We start from the raw sequence: 26,023 nt of genomic DNA, 5'->3' as shown, positions 1-26,023 counted from the left end.
GTTAAGACCACTGTGGTCCTACAGCCACTTAAAGCCTTAGATATTGTTTTATATACTTGCCCTGATCTATGCCTTGCCACTAATTGAACATGGAGATCCACACAGTTCCTTACACTTGATGGTTTGGTTTTTGGCAAACAGGATGTTGTTGACCACAATGCACCATCAGAGGGTCCAAATACTTTTGAGATTAAAAGACTTCGGTCAGTGATTTCAGTCAGTGATTTTAATTTAGTTGTTAACAAATCTAAAACATGTTTTTACTTTGTCATTGTGGGTAATTAAGTGTAGATTGATTGTGAAAATGGTAATTACATCCATTCAGAATTATTCCACAACACATTAAAGTGGTAAGTCAATGTGTCTGAATACTTTCTGAATCCACTGTTTTTTGTACACAGCCCCTTAATCGAATGTTTAAACCACATGTGTCAAACTCAAGACCCGCGGGCCAAATCCGGCCCGCTACGTCATTTTATGTGGCCCGGGAGAGCTTAAAAGATGTATGATTGTCTTAAAATACACGGTAAAATCCTACATAAACTGCATCTCCCGCAATGCATGTCGACTTGGTGACCCGCAAAGTGACTGCAAAAGTGACCGTTTCCACATCAGCGTTTAACTGAGGTTTTGCAACAAGTGATGTTGAGAAATATTTACAAATAATCCCAAAATGTTGATGTAGAAGGAGGAAATTTAATTAAAGATGGGAAAGTGAATACAAGTTTGTGCTTCAAGAAGAAAAAACTGTACGTTTCTTGTGTTATGTGGTAAAGAAGTACAATGTAATTGTAGATATACTGTACATTATAAATATACAGTATCAATTTGGCATTTTGACACCAACACAGAATTTAGCCTCCAAGAAAAACAACAAATGGACTTAAAAACGGCAGACTGCAATCACAGCAGGATACGTTACAATCGGCCCTTTGAGGGCCACCATAATGCAGATGTGGCCCTTGATGAAAATGAGTTTGACACCCCTGGTTTAAACAATTTTTTGTATTGGAGATAAGTGAAAGATTGGCGTCTTGTCCATGGTGACCCTGACCAGGATAAACATTTTGTTCAAATATACTGCATGTATTTGCATTAGTAATGTCTCCATTTCTGAAGGATGTTTGAGATAATAACACTGCATTCTCAACATGGAGAAAAAAAGAGCAGATTATCAAAATTAAAAAGAATGTTGTGCATGAAAGAAAGAAAAACGTCAGGTTCACAGAAATTCTAACCAAGCACTGAGTATAAATAATTCATTTTTATGTTTTTTAATCATTGTGACCAGTCTAGTCTTATGTTCTAAGAAATATGAATAATTTATGTACTATTCTAATATATTTATGTATTTCCTTAAAAGCTTTCATAGTGCTCTATAATTAAGTACATTCATTATAATGTAATAGTGGCCACCCAGCTCATCGTTAGTACTCAAGGAATGTAAATATTTACTTCATGCATTCACTTTACATCAGATCAATTTCCACCAAATACATTCTGGAACAGAGAAGAACCTTCCCTAAACTCATTCAGACATGTATGTTTTACCACTGCTTTATCCTTTCATGGTCACAGTGGGTACAGCTGGGTAAAAGGTACTGTAGGAAACACCCGGACAGGTCCATCACAGGGAAAACACACAGACACACACACACAGCTGCTTTCATGTCTTTGTACTGTGGGAGGAAACCGGTGCTCCTGTAGGAAAACCCATGCAGACATGAGGAGAACATACAAACTCCAAACAGAAATGACCCAGACCGCTCCACCTGGGAATTGAACCCAGGACCTTCTTGCATTCAGGCAGCAGTGCTACCCAACAACCATCATGCTGCCCCTTTCCCAAACTGTTGCCACAAAGTTGTAAGCATTTATGTATGTACAAATAACCAAAATATTAAACCATTCCCCAAGAATGTGCATGACAGGCAGGACCGAATATGCATGTGAGGGTGAGTGACACACACACATATACACTGATCAGCCATATCATTTAGACCACTGATGAAGGTCTAGAAGATGACCAACTCAAACAGCAACAATAGATGAGCGATCATCTCTGACTTCACATCTACAAAGTGGACCAACTAGGTAGGAGTGTCTAATACAGTGGACAGTGAGTGGACACGGTATTTAAAAACTCCAGCAGCGCTGCTGTGTCTGATCCGCTCATACCAGCATAACACACACTAACACCCCAACACCATGTCAGTGTCACTGCAGTGCTGAGAATGACCCACCACCCAAATAATACCTGCTCTGTGGTGGTCCTGGGAGAGTCCTAACCATTGAAGAACAGCATGAAAGCAGGCTAACAAAGCATGCAGAGGAACAGATGGACTACAGTCAATTATTGTAGAACTACAAAGTGCTTCTATATGGTAAGTGAAGCCGATAAAATGGACAGTGTGTGTAGAAACAAGGAGGTAATTTTAATGTTATGGCTGGTCAGTGTACACCTATGCTTAAATTCGCTGAATTGAATTAATAATTAGGTGGGAAATTAAAGATTGTCCTGATACTGAACATGTTCACATTCACTTCAATATGACTTAATGAAAAATCATTCCTGAGGCACGCTGTCATACCTGAGTCTCTTTCTACCCAGGGATAAAACCCATTAGTATGCTGTGTGTGATTCTCTCTTGACTTGTTTTTTTTATTTCTGTGGGTGTTGATGGTCTCCACCTTTACACACTTCCTGACGAATGCCCACACACTGTTGAAAGCATTTGTTTTTCAGTCATAGCTCTGCTAAGGTATCCATGGTGACAGCATTCTGCTTTAGCTGGTCTGAATCAGGTTGCTTCATTTCATTAACGCCGAGGTTTGAGGTGTGAATATTAAACAGGTGGTTTAGATCTGGTGGTCAGCTAGAAGTCACCTTGAAGCCACCATAACAGCCATTAGTTGAACATTTTCATCCTCACTGAAAACACGAAACTGTGATTTGCACAGATTTGGATAAAAGGTGGAAATTACAATGATTAAATGGTAGATGTGGGAAAAAAAGCCTAATTTCATACAATCTCACGCGTGTCATTTATAAGTGTGCAAAAGTCTTCAGGATTTGCAGGATGACGGAGTGGTTTACATGTAATCTGAAGTGCAGTTGTAGCCTAGTGGTTAAGGTACTGGACTTGTAAGCAGAAGGTTGCTGGTTCAAACCCCACCAATACCAGTTTGCCACTGTTGGGCCCTTGAGCAAGGGTCTTAATCCTCAATTGCTTAGACTGTATAATGTAAGTCGCTTTGGATAAAAGCATCTGCTCAATGCTGAAAATGTAAATGAAGTGGGATTTTAACTCACGCCTTCACGTGAGATTCGAACAGTAATTGTCAGCTGGGAAAATTTAATTATTTCTTTTTAATAAGCATTAATTGAAGTTAGTGGATAAGACACTGGAGTTTTTAAACACCTCATTGTCCCTGCTGGACTGAGAATAGTCCACCAACCAACAGCGCCCTGTGGGCAGCGTCCTGTGACCACTGATGAAGGTCTAGAAGATGACCAACTCAAACAGCAGCAATAGATGAGCGATCGTCTCTGACATTACATCTACAAGGTGGACCAACTAGGTAGGAGTGTCTAATAGAGTGGACAGTGAGTGGACACGGTATTTAAAAACTCCAGCAGCGCTGCTGTGTCTGATCTACTCATACCAGCACAACACACACTAACACACCACCACCATGTCAGTGTCACTGCAGTGCTGAGAATGATCCAACACCTTAATAATACCTGCTCTGTGGTGGTCCTGTGGGAAGAACAGGGTGAAAGAAGGCTAAAAACGTATGTAGAGAATCAGATGGACTACAGTCAGTAATTGTAGAACTACAAAGTGCTTCTATATGGTAAGTGGAGCTGATAAAATGTTAATGTTATGGCTGATCAGTGTATAAATGTATATATTAGGTTTTACACACTGTGATTAATCTCCTTCTATTAATGCAGGTAGATTGTGATTGTTATTATTTAATGCAGAACTCCGGGTCATTTATCGGTACGGTTGTTGGATTCTGTGAGGAGAGGTGAAGATAGAAAAGGTTGATAAAAATGTGGGAAGGACAGGCTATAGTAAAATTTGCTTTGACGTCATTTCTTCTACAAACATTTAAAAGGGCAGCCAGAAAAGCCAGCAGTGTTTTTCTTTTTATTAGAAAAGTGGGAACCAGGAGGACATTGTCTCTGTATGACTCAGTCTATTACCATGGGACAGCTTTTCTTCTTCACTGGGGTTGTTGTGCTAATACGGCTCAAAAGAAAACCTCAAAGTTTTTCACTGACCTTGCTGGAATCAAGAGTATAAAAAGCTTCATCTACTAGGTGATTGACTTTTATGGGTATGTTTTTTTTTACCCATGAGGGTTTGTGTGTGAATCATACAGCATGTCCTCGAACTCAGTAGAACGACAGGGTTTTCATTAGCACATCTGTGAAGATGCCTTTGTAATACTGATGGATGGATATGCATTTTCTTCATCCCTCAGTCAGACTGAAAGGCTTGTAATGCCTCCAGTCATCTTGCCAGCTGCCACTCTGGTGACTTGAAGCTCAGCAGCTAGCATAGCAAAGCGTGGTCTGTGCTGACCATAGAGGTAGGCCAGGGCCAACAATTCCCTTACCTTCATGCAGTAGTTGCAGTAATTCATGACTGAAGTACGCAACAACTTTTTCCACATCTTTACTGACCTGGCTAAGCACCTGCTTCTATGTCTTGGTCACTGGCATCGGTGTCCATAAAAAAAAACGTTTTTGGGTTTGACCAGGGCTAACAGTAGTGCTTCATTCTTAGTTTGTTGAGGCTACTGAATGCACCACCACCTCACTCATTTTGATACCTGGCATTTGCGGAAAAATGGTGGAATTCAACCTAAGAATGCGGTTATCTTCTATCTTAGCCACCAAAGACGGACAACACAGCTCCTGTCCATCAGTTTTGAGAGTTAGAAGTTGTTTACTAGTTATGTACATCACGTTGATGTTTACCTGCTGCCACTGCTACAGGTGAGTGATCATCCTGAGCCGCACCGGGCTAATTGTGGACCCAGTGTCCACCAGGGTTTTAAGCAGATCCTCTTCTGCATGTTAGCTGTTGAATGTTTATCAGCATTTAAGCTGCTGTTTATACTGCGTCCTTAATACTGCTGCTGTCATGGTCCATGAGTGCACCACGTTTGGGCTGTCATGCTTAGAGACGATATCTTTTAACAAAAAACATAATTGTATTTTCTGTCATGTGTTTTCATGTTTTATCACCACTTTAACCTGGTCAGAATAGCTGTGGGTTTGGTTTCCCCTGGAATCACTGGGCACAATAAACACACATTGTTTATTTTATTTTTTTTAATTTCATAAGTTGTCATTTTAAAGCAAACTTAGTCTGGTAGCTTTTGATACTGATTTTGAAAAGAAAGTGTTCTGATGGTGGAGGTTGGAGAAGTTTGTGGAGCAGATGGTTGCCTGGATGTGTGGGATCAGTGTCGATCTTTTCAGCTCTCCTCCTCAGCCTGGTGTCATGCAGCTCCTCCATCCAGGCGAGAGCTGAGATACACTGAGTTCAACCTTAACATGATGATACTAAGAAGGGTTTAAGTGGGGAAGCTGATAAAATGGGACAAGGTTTGTTGGAAAACATTAAATGTCTGATATTAAGTGATATCAGATGACGTTTTGTTGCAGTACTTCCAGCTATTTTTTTCTCTTGGCTGCTGCTGTATTTAGGGGTTGATAAAAGATCATTCTAGTCCACATACCCGATGTTCTTCCTGACGCACTGACAAATGCATCTCCCAATGACTAATCTGTTAGGGCCACCCCCTCCCCCAGACACAGCCAGTCATGTCTGTGTAGACATCTGGCTGGCAAATAGCACCACTATGATTCATACCTGGATCTCAGCAATAATTAGTCTGCATGTCAACACTCACTCACTCACTTTCTTAGCCGCTTATCCAATTAGGGTCGCGGGGGGGGGGGGGGGGGGGGGGGGAGCCTATCCCAGCTTTTCAATGGGCGCAAGGCACACAGTAACACCCTGGACGGGGCTCCAGTCCATCGCAGGGCAGACACACACACACACACACACCCATTCACCTATAGGGCAATTCAGTATCTCCAATTAACCTGACTGCATGTTATTGGACTGTGGGAGGAAACCGGAGCTCCCGGAGGAAACCCACACAGACACGGGGAGAACATGCAAACTCTGCACAGGAAGGACCTGGACCGCCCCGCCTGGGGATCGAAACTAGGACCTTCTTGCTGTGAGGCAACAGTGTTTACCCACTGAGCCACCGTGCTGCCCGCAAGTCAACACAATCTATTTCAAATAGATCTTTATTTTTCAGAGATCAAAACAGGCACATACACAGTGTTTGCAGAACGTCTCTGTTGTAAGTGGACAGAACAAAAACAATTAATAAAAGAAAGAGAAGAAAACAGACTAGATATAAAATCCATAGTCATAAAGGAGTGTCAAAACCTTTACCAGTGCAAGTGGAAATGCACATACTGTCTCAAATAGACTATACAGGTATGTTAAAATTAGCATGAAAATATTATGGCTATTAATAATATATTTGCTATGATATTTTTGGTGTTTAGACTGTGTAGTGGTGTTGTAAAAGTGTGGGAAGACAGGAGGCTTCCAATTCTGGCTGCACCCGCCGGTGATGTTCAGCATGTTTCTAAAAGTTCTACGGTTGGTGATTCATAGCTATAAACGGCCGGTCTGTTAACATTTAGCACTAATACTCACACTACTGACACACTCACAGGTGAACGACTCTCTTTAGCAGGCTAAGTTTCTCTAGTTTACATTTTTGGCATTTAGCAGACGATTTTATCCAAAACGACTTACAGTAGGCAGACTGCGGCAGTATACTATCTAAACAACTGAGGGTTAAGGGTCTTGCTCAAGGGCCCAACATTGGCATCGTCTGGCATCGCCTGGTCATGGTGGGGCTTGAACCAGTGATCTTTCTAGTGATTACTAGTCCAGTACCTTAACCGCTAGGCTACAACTGCCCTACAGGGCACATCTTGTTTCACTGCCTTTCTTCATGACTAATTAGAGGATTTATTGTGAATAATGGAAACTGTATCTTCATGGACTTCTGTCTTTTTAAACATCTAAACTACTCTCAGGCTAACCAGCCGGCAGTGCACACCAGCCAGTGAGTTAGAAGCCAGAGCAGCCATCCATACAGCCAGCTACTCCAGCATTAAGATGAGACACACCTCAATGATTACAGCGGTACAAGAAGACAAAAAGTGCCACCGTTATATTCACTAAATCAACCGATTACATAAAGAAGTAAACAGCTTTTTAAACAGGGTGTGTCCTGCATTACAGCAGTCATTATGCTAAAGCTAGCGGTTAGTCTGAGTTTGTCATCAGTGTGAGTCACTGTGCCGAGTGTTGACACATCAGCTCCTTGCATTCGTCAATCACAAACCAGAAAACATCAGTCGCAAAAGTACTCGACCCTGCAGCACAGCATTCAGATACATGCAGGCAGGCTTAGTAAGAAGTGAAAAGATTTAAAGGATTTGTAGTCAGATCAAAATAAATTACATTCGCGTGTTGCAAATTGTTCTCATTTGTCTCGTAATTTACAGTGTTATGCCACTGATAGTATTTGGTGTCGCACTTATTTATAAATGTTAGAGAGCATGTGTGCATTTATAAAGGGATTTGATACTCTTACCTACACTCTATGAAGAGGATTTGTTGGTATTATTTAAAAATGGATGTGTGAGAAAGAATGATGGAGGGAAAAAGAATAAAAGAGAAAAAAAATGGTTTAGGAAAAAAAAAGGTCTTTAGTCTGAGAAGAGCTAGCAGCCGGTGTGTGTCCACCTGAGCTCATTCAATGCCCAATCAAAATTGGGTGTCAAAAGAGGATCCACCAAGTCTTGTTCTTCACAAGCAAAGATGGGTTGTTCTAAATGTTGTGAGAAATGTTTTAATTGGAGCAAAATAGATCAATAGTAAAAAGACTAATGGGCTTGGGAGAACTTCAGAAAATCATTGTCACTTAATGCAGTCTGTTTATGCATGAAAAAATTACATGTCAGTATCATGTGACATCTGGTCAGTGGGGGTCCTATGTCAGACCTGTTCATAGGTTTTGGGAAAGAATAAAAAAATTTACAGAGCCACACATGGGCTATAGTCAGTAATTGTACTGTAATATATGTAATCAGCACGAAATTTATGGTAGTTGTATCTTATAAAATGATCAACGAATGAAGGGACCAGATAGGCGCACCTAATAAAGTGCTCAGTGAAACTAAAGTAAAAACTATTACTGTTACTATTACAAAAAAATGGTGATTTTATTATGTTTAAACCTGATGTTTCGTCAATTCTAAATATGGAAACATTAAAACCATGGGAAAAATCGTCCTTGAACTCGTCAGTGCCAGGCTAGGAAACAGCACCAAGCTTCTAGACTGATGAAGCTTTTGATGATGCCCCTCACACAGCCGTATAGGGAGCAATACTCCATGTAGTTGGCCATAAAGTCTTCCCTGTAAATCTGCCTCTGTTCCACTGATCACACTTGTACGTACTGCAAAGGATGAAGAACAACCTTCATTCTCCTTTTTAGCACAGAAGCAGTGGTCTGAAATACACTATTGAGACATACTCTGTTTATTGAGTTCGAGTGTTTCAGTCACACCCGCTGTTGTGATGTGTTTAACATTAGTGATATAAAATATACCATATGCTTTAATTTTTGGGGAAATGATTTAGAAAAGGCCCTTGTATGTTCCCCGTGCACCAAGCCGTTTCAATAAAGACATGGTTTGATGTGTCTGGTGTGGGGAAACTTTTGTGGCCAGCACAAATATCTGGCCTCAGCCTCACAGAGCACTATTGGGATAAATTGAAAGACTAATGTGTTCAGACCAGCATTCTGTGTAGGCAGCTGGAGCTCCTTCACACATAACTGATCAAACCATGTCTTTATAGAGCCACAGCCAGACGAATCTCCAGACCTGAAGCCAATTAAAAACCTCTGGGAATTTATCAAGAGGAAGATTGGTGTACACAAACCATCAAACAAAGCCAATCACATTCGTGTAGAGGTCTGACCAGCCAGTAGAACCAATGAGATTCAAACCCTGGATCTCATCAATAATGGGCTAGCGTGTTTTAACGCTGCTCCAACCGAGCTCCCCTAGTTGTACATACTTGAGGAGCATATAATTAATATTGAATTAATAGTAGAAAATGATGCAGTGCATCCTCGTTTTTAAATAAGGTTAATGTGTTTACATGTACTTAACAAGGAACAAACTGTGATATGATCGTACGGCATGTAGAAGGTGCTGTTATAACAGACAGATATAGCATGTTTTTTATCAGGCTTAGCACCTCTGACAAGCAAACATTAATACTCCAAGATCATCAGGTTCCAGATCTGAACAGCTTATATAAGCAGTCACTTCTAATGAAGTGCTGACGTGCTGTTTCCAGGATGTGATGATAAACCACTCAGTTCTGATTAATATTTTAGATATTTACATTGGAATCACATTTTAAACACTCCTCTACTCTTCCAGAGAGGTGCAGAATTTCCAAGCTAGCGTAGAAGTATTCAACAAGTCCTGTTATGACGTTGGTGGGGAAAAAACACTGTATGGCATGTATGGCTTAAAAATTAATTTCCATTATGAGGGTGTTTCTCTGACGTCAGTGCTGAAAGGCCTCTGTCAGGATTAAACCCTGCTGTTAGGGAAGTACCAAATCATTAATGTATTATTATTCTCTGAAAGCGCAGACAGATGCTCTCTAATGACGAGCTGGAACCGATCATCGCCTGAGGTTTAAGGTTTAAAGTTTTAATGCTCTGCCTGTTACATGCATGAGTGGCGGGTGTGTGGGCACAAGATCATGTGACTCATGGATCAGATAATCAGTGCCCGGGGCATCTGTGCTTTTCAATGGCACAAAGACAGACTTCTGTAAGTGAGGTAACTTAAGCTAGAAGTGACCAACACAAAAGCTTGTTTTTAATTTAGTAAGTACATTTTTATCACAGCATCTGGGTGGCATGGTGGGCCAGCTGGTAGGCAGGGTGGCACAACGCAACCTTTTCTTTAGTTATTGTTGCCTGTTGCCTCTTCTCTTAAAAGTATTAAGAAGGTGGACTGGCTAGTTTCTAGTGTTTCTAGTTCGCCACAACCCGCCCTAACCTTGCTGACGATAAAGCATTATAATAATAATATAAGGGTGCTTAATTTGGGTGCCATCACTGCAGAATTAATCATTATAGCATTACTAAACATAATGTGTTTGTAATTTCCTAGATGCAGCTTTTAATGAATTACAAACACATAAGGTGATTTGATCAGTGGGATTATGAAGGTCAGTCATCTCCAAGGTGATTATTGCCATAGTGACGATCACATCTTGCTCTGACCAGTACGTTAGCACAGTAAGTTCCAGTTTGTGCTTTCATTGGTGAGTGAATACTGTGTTATTATTGCTGCTGCTGCTTCAGGGTCAAACACTTTACTCAAACTGTTTCTGCACTGATTTACTCTTCAGCTCGAACGTTTACATCCACTTGTAGGGGATACAACAGAATTACAATTATTTGCAACTGTGGCATCAAATGAATGTAACATACCCCTTTATCCAAATCACCAAATTTCACATGAACAAAGACAGGTGGAAAACTTTGTGGTTGGATGAAACAAAGATTGGAGTGGGTGCTGCACATCAACACAGGTCGAGATCACTGTCTGTATCAAATTTTGCATGTTTTCCCCATGTCTGGGGATGAAGCGGTCAGTATGACTGTGTTGTTGACATCCCATCCTAGGTGTTTCCTGGGTGGTGCCAGACTCACAGCAGGCTTGCTTTGGATGCTTGGTGTTTCAGCCACACATATTGATAACAGGTGTATAAAATTAATTAAGCTTTTTTGCTTCCAACTTTGCCTTCAACATTTCATGTTTGTTTGTTTGTTTATTAAGATTTTAACGTCATGTTTTACACTTTGGTTACATTCATGACAGAAACGGTAGTTACACAAGATTCATCAGTTCTCAAGGTTATATCGAACACAGTCATGGACAATGTAGTATCTCCAATTTACCTCACTTGCATGTTTTTAGACTGTGGGAGGAAACTGGAGCACACGGAGGAAACCCACCCGGACACAGGGAGAACATGCAAACTCCACACAGAAAGTACCCGGACCGCCCCACCTGGATATAGAACCCAGGACCTTCTTGCTGTGAGGCGACAGTGCTACCCACTTAGCCACCGTGCCGCCCCAACATTTAATGTAACATAAAATCTGTTAATCAATTGAAAAGCAAACTGATTTTGTTTGAGGAGCGGGATAAAAATAAAAACAATATTGTGGTTGCATGAATATGCACACCGTTTAACTAATACCTTGTTAAAGCTCCTTTTGATTGAATTCCCGTCAGTTTCAGTAAAGCTGGGGTGTTCTTGCTCCCTGCCAATTCTAGTAAAGATTTACGACCTGTAATATTAGTCCCGTTAAAGTGGACATGGGGTCTGTGCTTTGCAGCAGTCATTCGTAGTTAATAAAGTGTGGCTTTTATACCTGTCACTCCAAATAAAGACGACTTGTTCTCTGAGTTTTCTAAACTCTGTACCTCCTTGTATCTGTAACCTCTCCTTGTAAGGGAACTTGGCCTCCGTTTTTGTCAGTTCCAGTAAGAAAGGAGTGTATTTTGCATCTTGTCAGTTTTAGTCGAGGTAATGAAGGTGAGAGCTTTGGGACATGGCCTAGTCAGTGTCTCTGTGATGTCAGTGTCTCTGAAGAGGGCATATATAACTTGGCCACAAACCAATAACAATTAGCATTTGGAATAGCAATACAAAACCATCATGAATCCATATAGTTTGGTGTGCTAATACAGAATGTAAATACTGACTCTACTGACTATATGTCAATACTGAAACTGAGTGGACCATACCAGATACAGTGTGAACACAAGACTTACAGTTCGCTGTATAGATTATCTACTCAATAACAAATAGGCAGCGGGTACTTGAGAACAGACGTAAATACATAAGAGCTGCCCAGTAAAAGTAAACAGAATTATTCATCAGTCATGACTGCTTCTCTAGTTCAGGTTCCCAGCGCAGAAGAGCTGCCCTGTAAAGTTAAACACGATTATTCATTCATTGTTACAGTTTGTTTAATTCTGGGTCACACTGGATCTGAAGGCTATTCGGAAAGACTTTGTACATAGACAGGGCAATACAAATCATGCACACACACACACACACATACACACATAGTCCCTCAGTCATACCCAGGACCCATTAAGTGGAAATCTTCGCGAAATGAAACACTGACAATTATCAGAGCTCAGAATTTAATACCAGACCATAAAGCTGCCGTGCATCAACACTAAATTACCATCATGCCAGTCTGGTGCCTGACAGATATGTTATACACTCTTTGTTTGTTTTTAATTTGATTCTTTTAAAAGTGTATTGTGGGGTTTCTGAAAATTACAAATATACATCAAGCAACTTATATTATTAGTTTGCCAGGTGAGAAAATTGTATAATGTCGTTTAACTTTGTAACATGGTTTCTTTCTTCCCTGTTATGCCAAGTTCACACTACACGACTTTCCAAGTCGTCAGGTTGCTGTACAGTTTACACTACACAACTGGATCTCTTGTAATCGGGAGTCTTTCAGGTCGGTGTGGCTTTCACACTACACGACTGATCGGCGATAGGGGGTTTCACACTACACCATCTATCACCAACTGAAATCGCAGGCAAGCTTATCTGGTCTCCCAAACTACGTTTTGTCACGAAAACAAACGGGAAAGGTGACAGGGGGTTTATTGATACCACGTCCAAAAATGCACGTCAACAATAAGCGAGCGATCAAAGTTGTAAAAGCGTAAAATCAAAGAAAAAAATAAATGAATCCGAGTGATTGTTCTGTTCTGTAGCGAGTTGGAGGTTAATAAATATTTTATTTATATGCTACATGTATGCTGATGTATTCTGATAGAACCTATATTATTCCTCTCACCGCACTCATTGCCAGTTGCAACCGACTGATCCAGATATTCAACATGCTAGATATCGAGCCGCTCGGATCGAGTTGTTGTTCGGCGAGCGAAAATCAGGGCAAAAATCGTGTAGTGTGAACTAGGCTTTAGTGAATGTGCTAGACTCCAACTGGTGACATTTCTGTGTCTATATAAATAGGATGGTTGGACGGTGGCCATTAGACTTAGCCACAAGAAATGCAACAGGAAAGTCTTGGGAGTTTTGGACAGATCTTAGATAGCGAAAAATATTGTAATTCCTAGAGAGATTTCTAGAAAATTTAGGGTTCAAGTCCATCTGTACGAATGATGGTTTAAAGCACGCAGGTCCTAAAGGTCAAACATAATCCACAAAAACGTTTAACATGTTAACATTCATTCATTTATTGTTTGTTTTACCACTGTTTTATCTTGGTTAAGGTTGTGGTGGGTCTGATTCACCCCGTACATACACCAGACAGGTTGCCAGTCCATCACAAAGCACCCAAAGGAAACCCATGCGAACACAGAGAGAACATGCAAACATCACACAAAACCCAGGCCCTTTTTGCAGTGAGGCAACAGCACTACCCACTGTGCCATTGTGTTGCGCACATCAAGTACAGCTTCTGCTAAATCAGGTTAAAATTAAACTTTTAAAATGGTCCTGACCTCAGCTATATTGAAAATATGTGGACTGTACTGACAGTTTAGACCCACAAATGAACATCTTGGATTAAACTGAATACATTTAATAATACCAAGTAGAGTGGTCAAAGATCTAACCATAGTTATGCCAGAAGCTGTTTATAGTTATCAAAAGTGGCTCCTGATTTTTTAAAGATATAGAATAATAAAATAACGTACCTCTAGAGGTATTTAGTAGACATTATCAGACATAAAAAGCTTATAGGTGTTCATAGGACCAGCTTTGCTCCTTTGAATTTCAGACTTGATCTTTGTGTGGAACAAAGGGCTAAAAATTGGTGCCATTTCACATCCTCTCCTGTGGCTGATCAGAACCTTTACCTGAGGGCAGGAGCTAAAATAAGCTGAAAGTGCTGCATTGAATCTACAGTTATTCCACTGATGAGAGCATGAGGAAGTGTCAAGGATTCTCTGAACATTTTTGTACACATATTGGTTATAAGGTACAACTGGCACATGGATATTGTATGTATGTCATCACTGACTGTTGCATATCTGTTGCTAGGCAAAGTGTGTCAATCCCCTCATCGTATTCTCAAATAGAAAGATATGACTATAAGACCACATAAGCAGATACTGTTTGGCTTGTGGATCGTTACACCACATAAACACTTCCAGCCATGGATTAGCAGTGCTGAACAAACCTGAACAGGTTTATTGAAGATCTCAGTGCAGCCTGCGTGGATGTAGAGCCAGATGTTATTATAATCACTTGTAGCTTTTTACTGATTGTTCATCCAGGACAGAGAGCGTTCTGAGATGTCCTTACCTCTCCACTTGTACCATTCACAAAGCGATAGCAACAAAGCGACAGCAATAGCATTTAAGCTTTTTTTCTGATGGTGTCCCTGAATATGTTTGGTCTCAAAATTAGGACAGATGTGGAGCAGTAAAATAACTTTGTTTTTTATTCCCTCCCCTTTTTTCTCTCAACCTAGTCATTTCCAAAAGTGCTGTAGACCATCACCTTCAACACGTCCCCACTTAACAAACATTTACCAGAGCTGTGTTGTGAATAAGCTCCATGCCATGCTAAGCTCCATGTAACTTGTCCAGATGCCTGGACGCTGACCAACCGTCCCTCTCTCGAATATACTCTGATCAGCCATAACATTAAAACCATCTCCTTGTTTCTACACTCACTGTCCATTTTATCAGCTCAACTTACCATATAGAAGCATATTTGAAGTTCTACAATTACTGACTGTAGTCCATATATTTCTTTACATACCTTTTTAGCCTGCTTTCACCCTGTTCTTCAATGGTCAGGACCCCCACAGGACCACCACAGAGCAGGTATTATTTAGATGGTGGAACATTCTCAGCACTGCAGTGACACTGACATGGTGGTGGTGTGTTGGTGTGTGTTGTGCTGGTATGAGTGGATCAGACAGAGCAGCACTGCTGGAGTTTTTTTTAATACAGTGTCCACTCACTGTCCACTCTATTAGACACTCCTACCTAGTTGTTTCACCTTGTAGATGTAAAGTCAGAGACGATCGCTCATCTATTGCTGCTGTTTGAGTTGGTCATCTTCTAGACCTTCATCAGTGGTCACAGGACCTGGTTATATTTTTGGTTGGTGGACTATTCTCAGTCCAACAGTGACAGTGAGATGTTTAAAAACTCCAGCAGCACTGCTGTGTCTTATCCACTCATACCAGCACAACACACACTAACACACCACCACCATGTCAGTGTCACTGCAGTGCTGAGAATGATCCATCACCTAAATAATACCTGCTCTGTGGTGGTCCTGTGGGGGTCCTGATCATTGAAGAACAGCATGAAAGGGGGCTAACAAAGCATGCAGAGAAACAGATGGACTACAGTCAGTAATTGTAGAACTACAAAGTGCTTCTATATGGTAAGTAAGTGGAGCTGATAACATGGACAGTGAGTGTAGAAACAAGGAGGTGGTCATAATGTTATGGCTGATGGGTGTATATATTAACCCTGGGCTCATCGGAAAATAACACATTCTCATAACTTCAGTCTTACAGCAGACTCTGCAGTTTGAAGGGTCCAGCAGTTTTAGTTCAGAACAAATAAATAACTTTATTGTTTTTTCTAAATCTCAAGAGTTGGTCAGATTGAGTATTTTTTCATTAAAGGAATACTTTTATCATTACGTCTGCACATTGATGGAATCTGAGATTTAGTCACAGCTTGGTCTGGTTTCAGGGTCAGATAGGAATCTGGTGTCTGTTGTTTTCTATTAATTTGAAAGGTCATCAGATCCTGCTGAAGTCAGTGCTTTCTTTATCACACATACTTTCTTTAAGAGCATTTAGAAAACTCTAGGCTAACTTGCTCCATCTGTCTGGTGGCTTGTTGTGGTCAGTCTAACATGGTCCTGGGTTCGATTCCCAGGTGTAGCGGTCTGGATCCTTTCTGTGTGGAGTTTGCATTACATTATTTGTTTTTTCAGAAGTGTATAGTTAATCATACTTGATTTGAAAATTGGCAGAAAAATGATGCCAGCTTAATAACAGTACACGTTTCCAACCTTGTGGACAGCAGTTTAGGGAATGTCCTTTTCAGCAAGGTAACGTCCATATGCAAGAGAAATGACTTGCACCGAGCCCTAATATAAGTGAAACAGTGAACTTACTAAGGCTAAATAAATGTCAGTCCATGTGGTCATGTTTCAAAATCTACTTAAAAGCTTTTCAGAGAAGTGAAGGCTGATAGAGCAAAAACTCTATATTAATGCCTGTGGTTTTGAATCTAGTGTTTTTTTTTTTTAATCAGACCTTCTGGTCCATTCTTCTCTCTCTCTCTCCGTTCATTCACTTTCTATAGAAATCCATCCCTGCAAAGCCATTTTCTGTACCCAGGGAGCGTGTGTTGCCATGACAACATCTTATCAAACCAGTGTGTGAATGTGAATTTTGTGTCACTGTCTTTCTATTATGGATTCTTTTATTTATTATCACAATGGCTTTGGATGGAACAATAGACTAATTTGTGCCTTCATTAGCCACTCTGTGTGTGTGTGTGTGTGTGTGTGTGTGTGCGTGTGCGTGCGTGCGTGCGTGTGTGTGTGTGTGTGTGTGTGTATGTGTGTGCGTGCGTGAAATAAAGGACAGAACAATCAGATGTAATAGTAGCATCTTTCTCTCACTTCTTTAATGATCTTTCAGTACATTTCACACCAGTGCACACAAAACCATCATGTTTACTTATCCCTTCTGTACCTCAACACAATAAAATGCATGATAATATTATTATTTCCCAGAAGTCGAAATGGACAATAGAAAGTATCAGAACATCATATTTTCGTTCATTAAGCTGTACACGAGGTATTTCTCAGTTCAGCCAGCAAGTTGCTAATCTTCCCATTTCCAGACATGCTGGTTTAATGGAGGAAACGAGCTGTTTTGTTCCTGTGCTAATAGGACATAATGAAGCTGTTTTACATCACCGGGTATAATCCAATAGACAAGCATCCTACAGGAGGACATTATTCAGACTCAACATACTAATGTCCCATAATACAGGGCCCCATAAAAGGTGGGTCCGGTCTCCCTGGAATGATCCGTGAATGATCTCAGCAACAGAGATCAACTTGGCAACTTTTAATGCCAAATATATTCCTACTGTTTGGTTGTTACAGTGTTAGGCTGGTGTGAAAATATGGAGAGAGGAGCCTAACTCAGTCCTACAGACTAGCAGTAGGGTTTAATGTCAGCAGTATCATGTAGGGCTCAAATAAGTGTGACGAAATATCCTGCTACTCTAAAACACATCATCGCTGATTTTGCATTTTCATTTGCTGCATCGTTTTAGCCACTTAACGCCAAAGCTTTAAGTTTCACATGTTCTACTCACATATATTTATTCTTTCAAAGTGGTACAAAAGTGGTACAAAATATCCAAAAGACAATAGACAGGCATCCTACAGGAGGACATTATTCAGACTCAACATACTAATGTCCCATAATACAGGGCCCCATAAAAGATGGGTCCGGCTTCCTTGGAATGATCCGTGAATGATCTCAGCAACAGCACAACTTTTAATGCCAAATGAATTCTTAGCACTGCTGCAGTAGCAGCTTCTACTGTCTGGTTGTTGCAGTGGTAGGGTGGTGGGAAAATACGGAGAGAAGAGCCCAGCTCTAGGTCCTACAGACTAGCAGTAGGGTTAAGGTTAGCAGTATCATGTATATTTTTAAGTTTTTTGTTTATGCATTTTCTCCCCTTTTTCTCCCTTTTTTTTTAGCGCGTCCAGTTGCCCAATTGCGTCATGCTTCCTCTCCACCAATGCCGAACCCTGCTCCGATTGAGGAGAACGAAGCTAACCCACGCCCCTTCCGACCCGTGGGCAGCAGCCGTATGCATTTTGTCTCCTACACTTTGATGAGTGCAATGCGGATCAGCACTGTGTACGGAGAGACACACCCTGACAGCACTCTTTTCTCATCTCTGTGCAGGCGCCATCAATCAAATGAATGTAACCAAAGTGTAAAACATTTACATGTTAAAATCCAATAAACAAACAAACAAACGAATATTGTGCTACTCTAAAACACTTCGTTGATTTTCTTCTTCATTTGCTGCATTGTTAAACTGGTAACAATGTAATTTAAGGCTAAATAAAGCTTTGCAGTAAAGTATAGAGATATAATTCCTTTTTTGGGGGAGGGGGTGAATATTTCCGATCGCAGCTGAATATTAATACTGCGCTGTCTTAAGTATGAAAGTATAAAAAGAAAAAATAATACAAAGCAATATAACATTAGAACTGTAATGTTTTTTAAAGCAATGTGGTTCATATTGACTTTTGGCAGGCATCACATTTTTATGGAATTTAAGTCATAAGATTGGCTAACACCTTTTTTAGGAACCTTGAAGTATCGGTTAATCTGGCTTTAAGCTTGAGCTCGTCGTCTGCTTTTGGTCCTTTGGCAGATAAGATAAAATTCTCCTCAGTGCTTCTTTTTTTAGCAAAGGTTTTAAGTGGAGTTCAGGACCTGAGATATATGGGATGCAAATGGGATGCAATTTATTTCTCATAATATGCTGTGTAACTGTTGTTCCTGCTGCTTTCAGGTCATCCTGTAACACTTTTTGAGGTACTGCTGAGTTCTCTCTTACAAGTCTAAGAGCATGTTGTGTAATCTTGTGTGGTGCGCCTCTCCAGGGCTCCATGAAATTTCCACTTGTGGATGATGGAAGCAGTTGTGCTGACCGGGACGTTGAAGGTGTTTCCTGTAGCTCTGTAGCTTTTTCCATTCAAGTGTTGTTTATTCATGTTGTCCCTAAGAACTTTAAGCACAAGAACTTCACCTTTACTGTGTCTGCTACCCTCTGCCAACCAATGTTTCTCTCACGATCTCTAAGTCTATCTCTCACTCTTTCTTTTAAAGGGATGCTTTGTTTGTGTGTGTGTGTGTGTGTGTGTGTTTGTGAGGGGGTGTTGCCTCTCCGGCTGAGCCCATCTGCTCACCGCCTGAATCTGGTCGACTTGGAAACCATAGCTATGAAATCTCGAGCAGCACCAGGCTCTGTCAGCGTGCACGTGTGTAGGTGTGTGTGTGTGCACACATATCTATGTGAGAGGAGTGTGTGTTTAGCGGGGATATGAACGTGTCGTTGGGAGAATCAGATCCATTCGCGTCATAAGGACGAGAGAAGGAGCGAGTGAGGAACGCGAGAGCGCGAGAGGAACAGAATGAGAGGTGGAAATCTTGTGATGGATCCTCGGTGAGCTGAGCTGCAGTTCCGGTCCCAGCGAGAAAAAGAGAGAGAGAGAGAGCTAGTCAACAGAACGACGTGAGGGAGGGAGTCCGTGTGTACAGGACCTTTCTGCAACGTTGTGTGTGTGTGTGTGTGTATATGAGTGTGTGTGTGTGTGTGTGTGTGTGTGTGCACACTCTCACTCTCACTCATTCACTCACACAGCGTAAGTGCCGATGCTCTGTGGTATCGGTGGATTGTAGGATGGACGCCGTGCTCTGAGGACGACCAGCATCCACACGCACATGCTCGACCTGCTCAAGCTGCCACCTGCTGAGTCCTGTACAGCATAGGATACATACCATACACACACACACACACACCCTCTTCCACACACTAAAACACTCTTATAGACCTGTTCACCTGTGCAAGAATGGATACAGTACCTAACGATACAGACGGACTGGAGAACAACTCCATGAAGTACAGCAGGAATGAACAGACGGAAAAAATGTGGATGCGACTCAAAGGAATGTAAGTTTGCTCTGAGTTTGGGTTTTTTGAGTGCAGGAGTGTGTTTAGAAGTCTTTGTGAGTGTTTAGGAGTGTGTTTTGGAGTGCTACCAGATACCATAGACAGTCATTAATGCAAGTGTCTTTTATAGATAAGTAGTTATAGACACTCGTATTGCTATAATAGGGCAAAGGAACTCGAGTCTGGATTCGACTTGTTTTTTTCTTGTCCTCGTCTGTCTTGGACTCATTTTTTCCTTTTTTTTACTATTTAAAACAAATTGCCACTTTGTCATTTAATGTTTTTTAGTTATTTTATTTTTAAACTGGAGTACCTACAGGAAAGCCATGTAACATGAATTGACTCATCACAGACCCGACAAATGCCCTAACGTCTTTGAAAATGGGGTTTGTAGATCTACAGATGTACCTGATTACAATGCAAGCAATTGAGGATTATGGGTCTTCCTTATGAACCAATCAGTGGCAACTTGGCAGTAGTGAGGCTTGAACCAGCAACCTTTTGATCTCTAGTCTAGCAATTAAGGATTATGGGTCTCATCTAGGGGACAATCAGTGGCAACTTGGTAGTGGTGAAGCTCGAACCAGCAACCTTCTAATCTCTATTCTAGTACCTTAATAACTGAGCAACCGTTGCCAGATGTAAAAATACTTCCTTGCCTCTCCTGCTGTTTGGCATCAGCAAGACTGGCAGGAGTGGCAGGAGAAGACAAGTAGAACACTATAATTCTCTGTTTGTGTTGTGGCTCTCTGTAGGAATCCGCAGCCGGCAGGTTTAAAGAAGCGTCTTATGTCCTCACATGTGTCTGAGGCGTCTGCTAACCAGAATGCACAAGGGAATTGAATATATTCAGATTCTTTTCATCTCAAGGTTTTGGAGAAGTGAGATCAGGGCCAGTGTTGGATGAGGGGCACAGGGGCACAGTCATGCTCGAAAAGAAAAGGGCTCCACTCCAACCTGTTGTCACAAAGTTTAAAGCATACAATGTATTAGGTGTTATTAATTGTATACGCCTGTTAGTAATGGTTGGGACTGCAACACTTGAACTTTATTTAAAATAATAACATTATAGGTATAAAAGTATTGGGACATCCCGTCTGATTATTAAATTCATGTGTTTCATGCACAGCAGTTGCTAACAGGTTTAATAAATCAGTTATATAAAGGTCATTATATGCTTCCAACTTTGCAGCAACAGTTTATGGAACATCCTTTCCTGTTCAAACAAGATATAAGGACATGAGGAAAAACTTGGTTCTCTCTGCTCTGATTAAGGAGAACGAAGCTAAGCCACGCCCCATCCGACACGTGGGCAGCATGCCGTATGCATCTTATCACCTACACTTTGACGAGTGCAGTGCAGCTCAGCGTTGTGTATGGAGAGACACACCCTGAGCGCACTCTTTTCTCGTCTCTGTGCAGGCGCCACCAATCAGCCAGCAGAGGTTGTAATTGCACCAGCCATGAGAGAGAGACCCTATCCGGCTTAGTCCCGCCCATCTGAACAACAGGCCAATCGTTGTTCATGTGGCCGCTCATCCTCAGCCGGCAGGCAGAGGTGAGATTCGATACGATGTATTCGAGATCCCAGCTCTGGTTCCAGTGTGTGTTTTTACTGAGCGGCCCACTGAACAGCTTTGGAATGAACTGGAATATCAAGATTCTTTCTTGACCAACATCAGGGCCCAGCCATACATATTCTCTTTTGAGTGAATGAGCACAAATTCCCACAGATATACTTCTCTAAGTCTTGTGAGAAGCCTTTTAAAAAGAGTTGCTGTTGTTCTGACTGAAAGGATGACATTAAGGTCACTCTATTTAAAAAACATTTATTTTTGAAACAGGATATCCAACAAGCTCATGGTCAGTTGTCCAAATACTTTTGGCCATATAGTCTAGAATAGGTGTACACATACTTTATGCCTAAAAGTGTATCTCACCAGTACCACTGGAGAGAAATACCGAGCAGAACTTTCTGGATTTGGTGCCTGTAAATGTTTACGAGCCTGTAACTCTGGATCGTGTTTGAAATGTTAGGTATAAAGGGGTTTAAACACAGTCACACTTTACTCACACTGTTAATCAACACAGTTCAGCTCATAACTCACACACTCACAGTTAGCAGGTTAAAATATTAAATATTATGACAGTGTATTAAATAAATTGGAGCAGCCCTGGTGCAGTGACTTTAGTGTGACCTCATCTGTGCATAAACTTCTACCCTTCTGTTCAGGGAGTTAACTGAGGACACACACACACACCCACCCACACACTCGCACAGATACATACACACGGCCAAACACAAAAACACACGTAAATACAAACACACACATGGACACACGAACAATATATTATGTACACAGTAAAGTCCATTTCACACATTTATGTTTACCAGGTAGGGGTTGTAGGGGTTTCTGTTGGTTGTATTGGATGTACAATGTTGTAGTGGTTGTAGGGTATTGTAGTTGTTGTAGTGGGTTGAAGTGGGTTACCCATGCCGTGGGCACTAATGCACCACATACCATGACAGATGTTGCTTTTGTACCTTTCACTGATAACAGTCTGGATGATCCTTTTTGTCTTTGGCAAACTTGACGTCTGTTTTTTTCTGAAACCAGGCTGAAACATGGACTCATCTGATCACTGTCTTCTGGTCCATTTGAGATGAGCTTGGGCTTAGAGAACTCAGTGGTTTTTCTACATAGCATAGATGTCTGGCTTTTTCTTAATAGAGTTTCAGAGTTTAATAGAGTTTCAGGTTGCATTTCTTGATGCAGTGTTAAGTGACAATGATTTTCTAAAGTACTTTCAAGCCCATTTATTTACTGCAGTAGCATGATGGTTTATCATGCAGTGCTGTCTGAGTACATGAAGGTCATGCACATTTAACAGTGGTTTCTGGCTTTGTCCTACACAGACTAAAATTTCTCCAGATTACCTGAATCTTTTCATAATATCATGTATGGTAAATTGTGAAAGACCTATCTGGAATCCTGCATTGAGAAATGCATCAAAAAGCAACAACCCTTCACTGCAAAGACTGAGTCTTTGATGGATCCTCTTTACATACGCAATCATGATTCCCTCACCTGTTTCAAATTCACCTGTTTACTGTGGAATGTTTCAGAATAGTGCACTGAAGTAACTGAAGTATACTAGAAACGTTTTTTTCTTATTTTGCTCTGTCCCAACTTTTTGTGTATGTTGCAGGCATTAAATTCTTAATGTTTATATATTTACAAAATACAATGACATTGATCAGTGGAACACTGGAAATCTATTCTTTATACTTAAGTAAAGATTCAAGAAAATGAATAAATTACAGATCTTACGTTTTACTGCATTCAACAAAATGTCCCAACTCTTCCAGAAATTGGGTTTAAAATACCAAGAGGAGCAAGGGTGAATTGGTAAGTTTTCACACTGTAGTGAATGTGTGCCCATTCAGTCAAAAGAGCATTTAAGAGGTCAGATACTGATGTTAGACCTGAAGGCCTGGTTTGACTTTCCAATTCATGTCAAAGGTTCTAAATGGGGTTAAGGTCAGGGCTCTGAAGTTCCTCCATGCCAAACATGGTAAACCATGTCTGTGAACCTTGCTTTGGGCGCATGGACACAAACATGCTTGAACAGTAATGGGTCTTTGCCAGTATGTTTCAAACAACTTGAAGTTTATAATTTATTTTATATTATCAGTGTTATATAAGCATCAGTAATGTGTATGGCTTAAACACCAGAACTCAATTATTAAAAATGTGTCTACATACATTTATACAAAAAATAAATACAGAATGATTATTGTATTTCCATTAGTAAGGATTATTTAAACATGCACTTGTACCGTGCCTCTCTGTGACTTATCTAATTATTTTTTGTTTTTGTTTTTCAGGCAGAAGTACAAAACCACGTCTCAGAGGTAAGAACGTCACGCTCATCCTTCGGGGGTTTGCGCTACAGTAGCTCGAACAAACCAAGTGTGAAATAGATGATAAATGCGCGGTACAAACTGGCGCTATGGAGAGAAATGGCTGTAGTGCTGACTGTTTATTGGCCACTTCTGACTGCTGCCAGCCTCGTGTCCCACAATCCTTACAAAAAACCCAGCTGATCTTTTGCAAACATGCAATCTGAGAGCAGTGATGATCCATGACGGTAGCTTTAATTATGTTATGTGATCTAACAACACATAGGTTTGGTTGCTGTTGACATTAAGGTGTGTTAAAGATATCTTTGGTGCATTATGGGAAGCTGTACTGTACACGACTGACATTTGGATGCTGGTATTTAGGAGTGAAGAGGTTTCTAGAATATAGTTCAGATGAAAGGGAGCAGTGTGAATTCTCATGTGTTTGTTTAGGTTTAACTGTGTTAAATATGTTCACTAGTGTCCTAAAACTTTTGCCCTTACTGCATGTATATATCCTATCTATAATGACAAAAAGAAAACAGCTGCACAAGCTCTGCATGCCTGGATTTAGGCAGTTTGTCTCATTTTCATGACAGATCCTCTGAGGCCCTATCAGTTTGGACAGTGAGCATCTGCAGAACATTTGGGGTTTAAGTCTGAGCTTTAACTAGGCCACTTGACAACATTCAGATAGTTGCCCGTAGCGCTTTGGCTCTGTGCCTCAGGTGCGAATCCTCATGTGTTTGTTTGGGTTTAACTATGTTTAATATGTTCACTAGTGGTCTCAGACTTTTGACCGCTACTGCATGTATGTATATATCCTATTTATACGCTTATACACTTACCTATAATGACAAAGAGAAAACATATGTTTAAAGTTTTTTTCAGCTGCACAAGCTCTGCATGTCTGGATTTAGGCAGTTTGTCTCATTTTTCATGGCAGATCATCTGAAGCTCTATCAGTTTGGATGGTGGGCATCTGTAAACTGGCATCTGCAGAACATCTCTATAGATGTTTAATAGGGTTTAAGGCTGAGCTTGAACCAGGCCAATCAAGAACATTCAGAGACTTGCCCTACAGTCAATCCAGTAGCGTTTTGGCTCTGTGCCTCTGGTCATTGTATTGTTGTGAAGTGAACTGTCACCCTAAGTCTGTGTGAGCATGGGAGGATGTTACTGTATTCGGTGGCATTCATCTGCCCCTCAGTTCTAACCAGTCTCTCTGTCCCTGCTGCTGACATGCAGGCTTATAGCATAGATAGATAGATAGATAGATAGATAGATAGATAGATAGATAGATAGATAGATAGATAGATAGATAGATAGATAGATAGATAGATAGATAGATAGATAGATAGATAGATAGATAGATAGATAGATAGATAGATAGATAGATAGATAGATAGATAGATAGATACTTTATTGATCCTGGAGGAAATTAAAGGCATCATGTTGCCATATTGCACTCATTGAGCACTTTATTTTTGCCTTTTTTGACAACACCAGACCTCATTCTGTATGCCCTACAACAGCCTGATTTTTGACACAGAGTGCGTGTGCTTGGCCTGTCTGTCTGCAGTCCAGTTCTGCCTCTTATTGAAAATGTACGATACATCATGGACAGGAAAATCAGAAAATGCAACGGTAGACTGTTGAGCAGCTGAAGTCTCGTATCAAGCAAGAATGGAGAAAGATTTCAGTTGTAAAACTGCAACAGTTAGTGTCGTCAGTCACATTAAAGTCACAATAATAGAAAGCTAATGGAACACAGAGCTAAACTCGCTTCTGTCCCAATTTTTTGAGTGTTTTGCAGGAATCAAATCCTACATGTTAATATTTACAGAATGCTTGTTTTCTTTGTACTTTTAAATAAAATTAAATAATAATTAAATAAAAGAGGAGGAGAATTAACAAATCACAGATTCCTATTTAGATTTTTATTGAACTTCTCTTGAAATGTATTTTGGTAAAAAGGAAAGAAATGAAGATATTATTTAGCACTTGGACCTTTAGGTTGGTTCTACAGTTCGTTTATCCACTAGAGGCCCCCATAAACTGTTCCATCAAACCCTGGACAGCTTAATAAGTCTTCTTCACTAAAACAGCTTGTAAAAAATGTAATAAATACAGTATTT

At 40.6% G+C, this 26,023-nt stretch overlaps 1 protein-coding gene and 1 long non-coding RNA gene across 2 annotated transcripts in view; both read left to right on the top strand.

Moving 5' to 3' along the window:
- LOC134324742 (uncharacterized) overlaps window positions 1-18,271 on the top strand; it is a 48,543-nt gene extending 30,272 nt beyond the window's left edge. The window contains exon 3 of the long non-coding RNA XR_010014221.1: window positions 17,991-18,271. This is a non-coding gene — a long non-coding RNA (uncharacterized LOC134324742). The remainder of the gene's footprint in view (window positions 1-17,990) is intronic.
- A 1,160-nt stretch (window positions 18,272-19,431) lies between these two features.
- pde1a (phosphodiesterase 1A, calmodulin-dependent) overlaps window positions 19,432-26,023 on the top strand; it is a 46,516-nt gene continuing 39,924 nt past the window's right edge. The window contains exons 1-2 of the mRNA XM_063005397.1: window positions 19,432-19,981; window positions 23,871-23,897. Of these exons, the coding sequence (XP_062861467.1) occupies window positions 19,881-19,981; window positions 23,871-23,897 (128 nt within the window). The 5' untranslated portion in view covers window positions 19,432-19,880. The remainder of the gene's footprint in view (window positions 19,982-23,870; window positions 23,898-26,023) is intronic.

The sequence above is a fragment of the Trichomycterus rosablanca genome, chromosome 12, assembly GCF_030014385.1.
Source record: "Trichomycterus rosablanca isolate fTriRos1 chromosome 12, fTriRos1.hap1, whole genome shotgun sequence".
Classification (NCBI taxonomy): Eukaryota; Metazoa; Chordata; class Actinopteri; order Siluriformes; family Trichomycteridae; genus Trichomycterus; species Trichomycterus rosablanca.
Note: the sequence above shows the minus strand (reverse complement) of the source record. Positions and strands in the feature narration are given on the sequence as shown.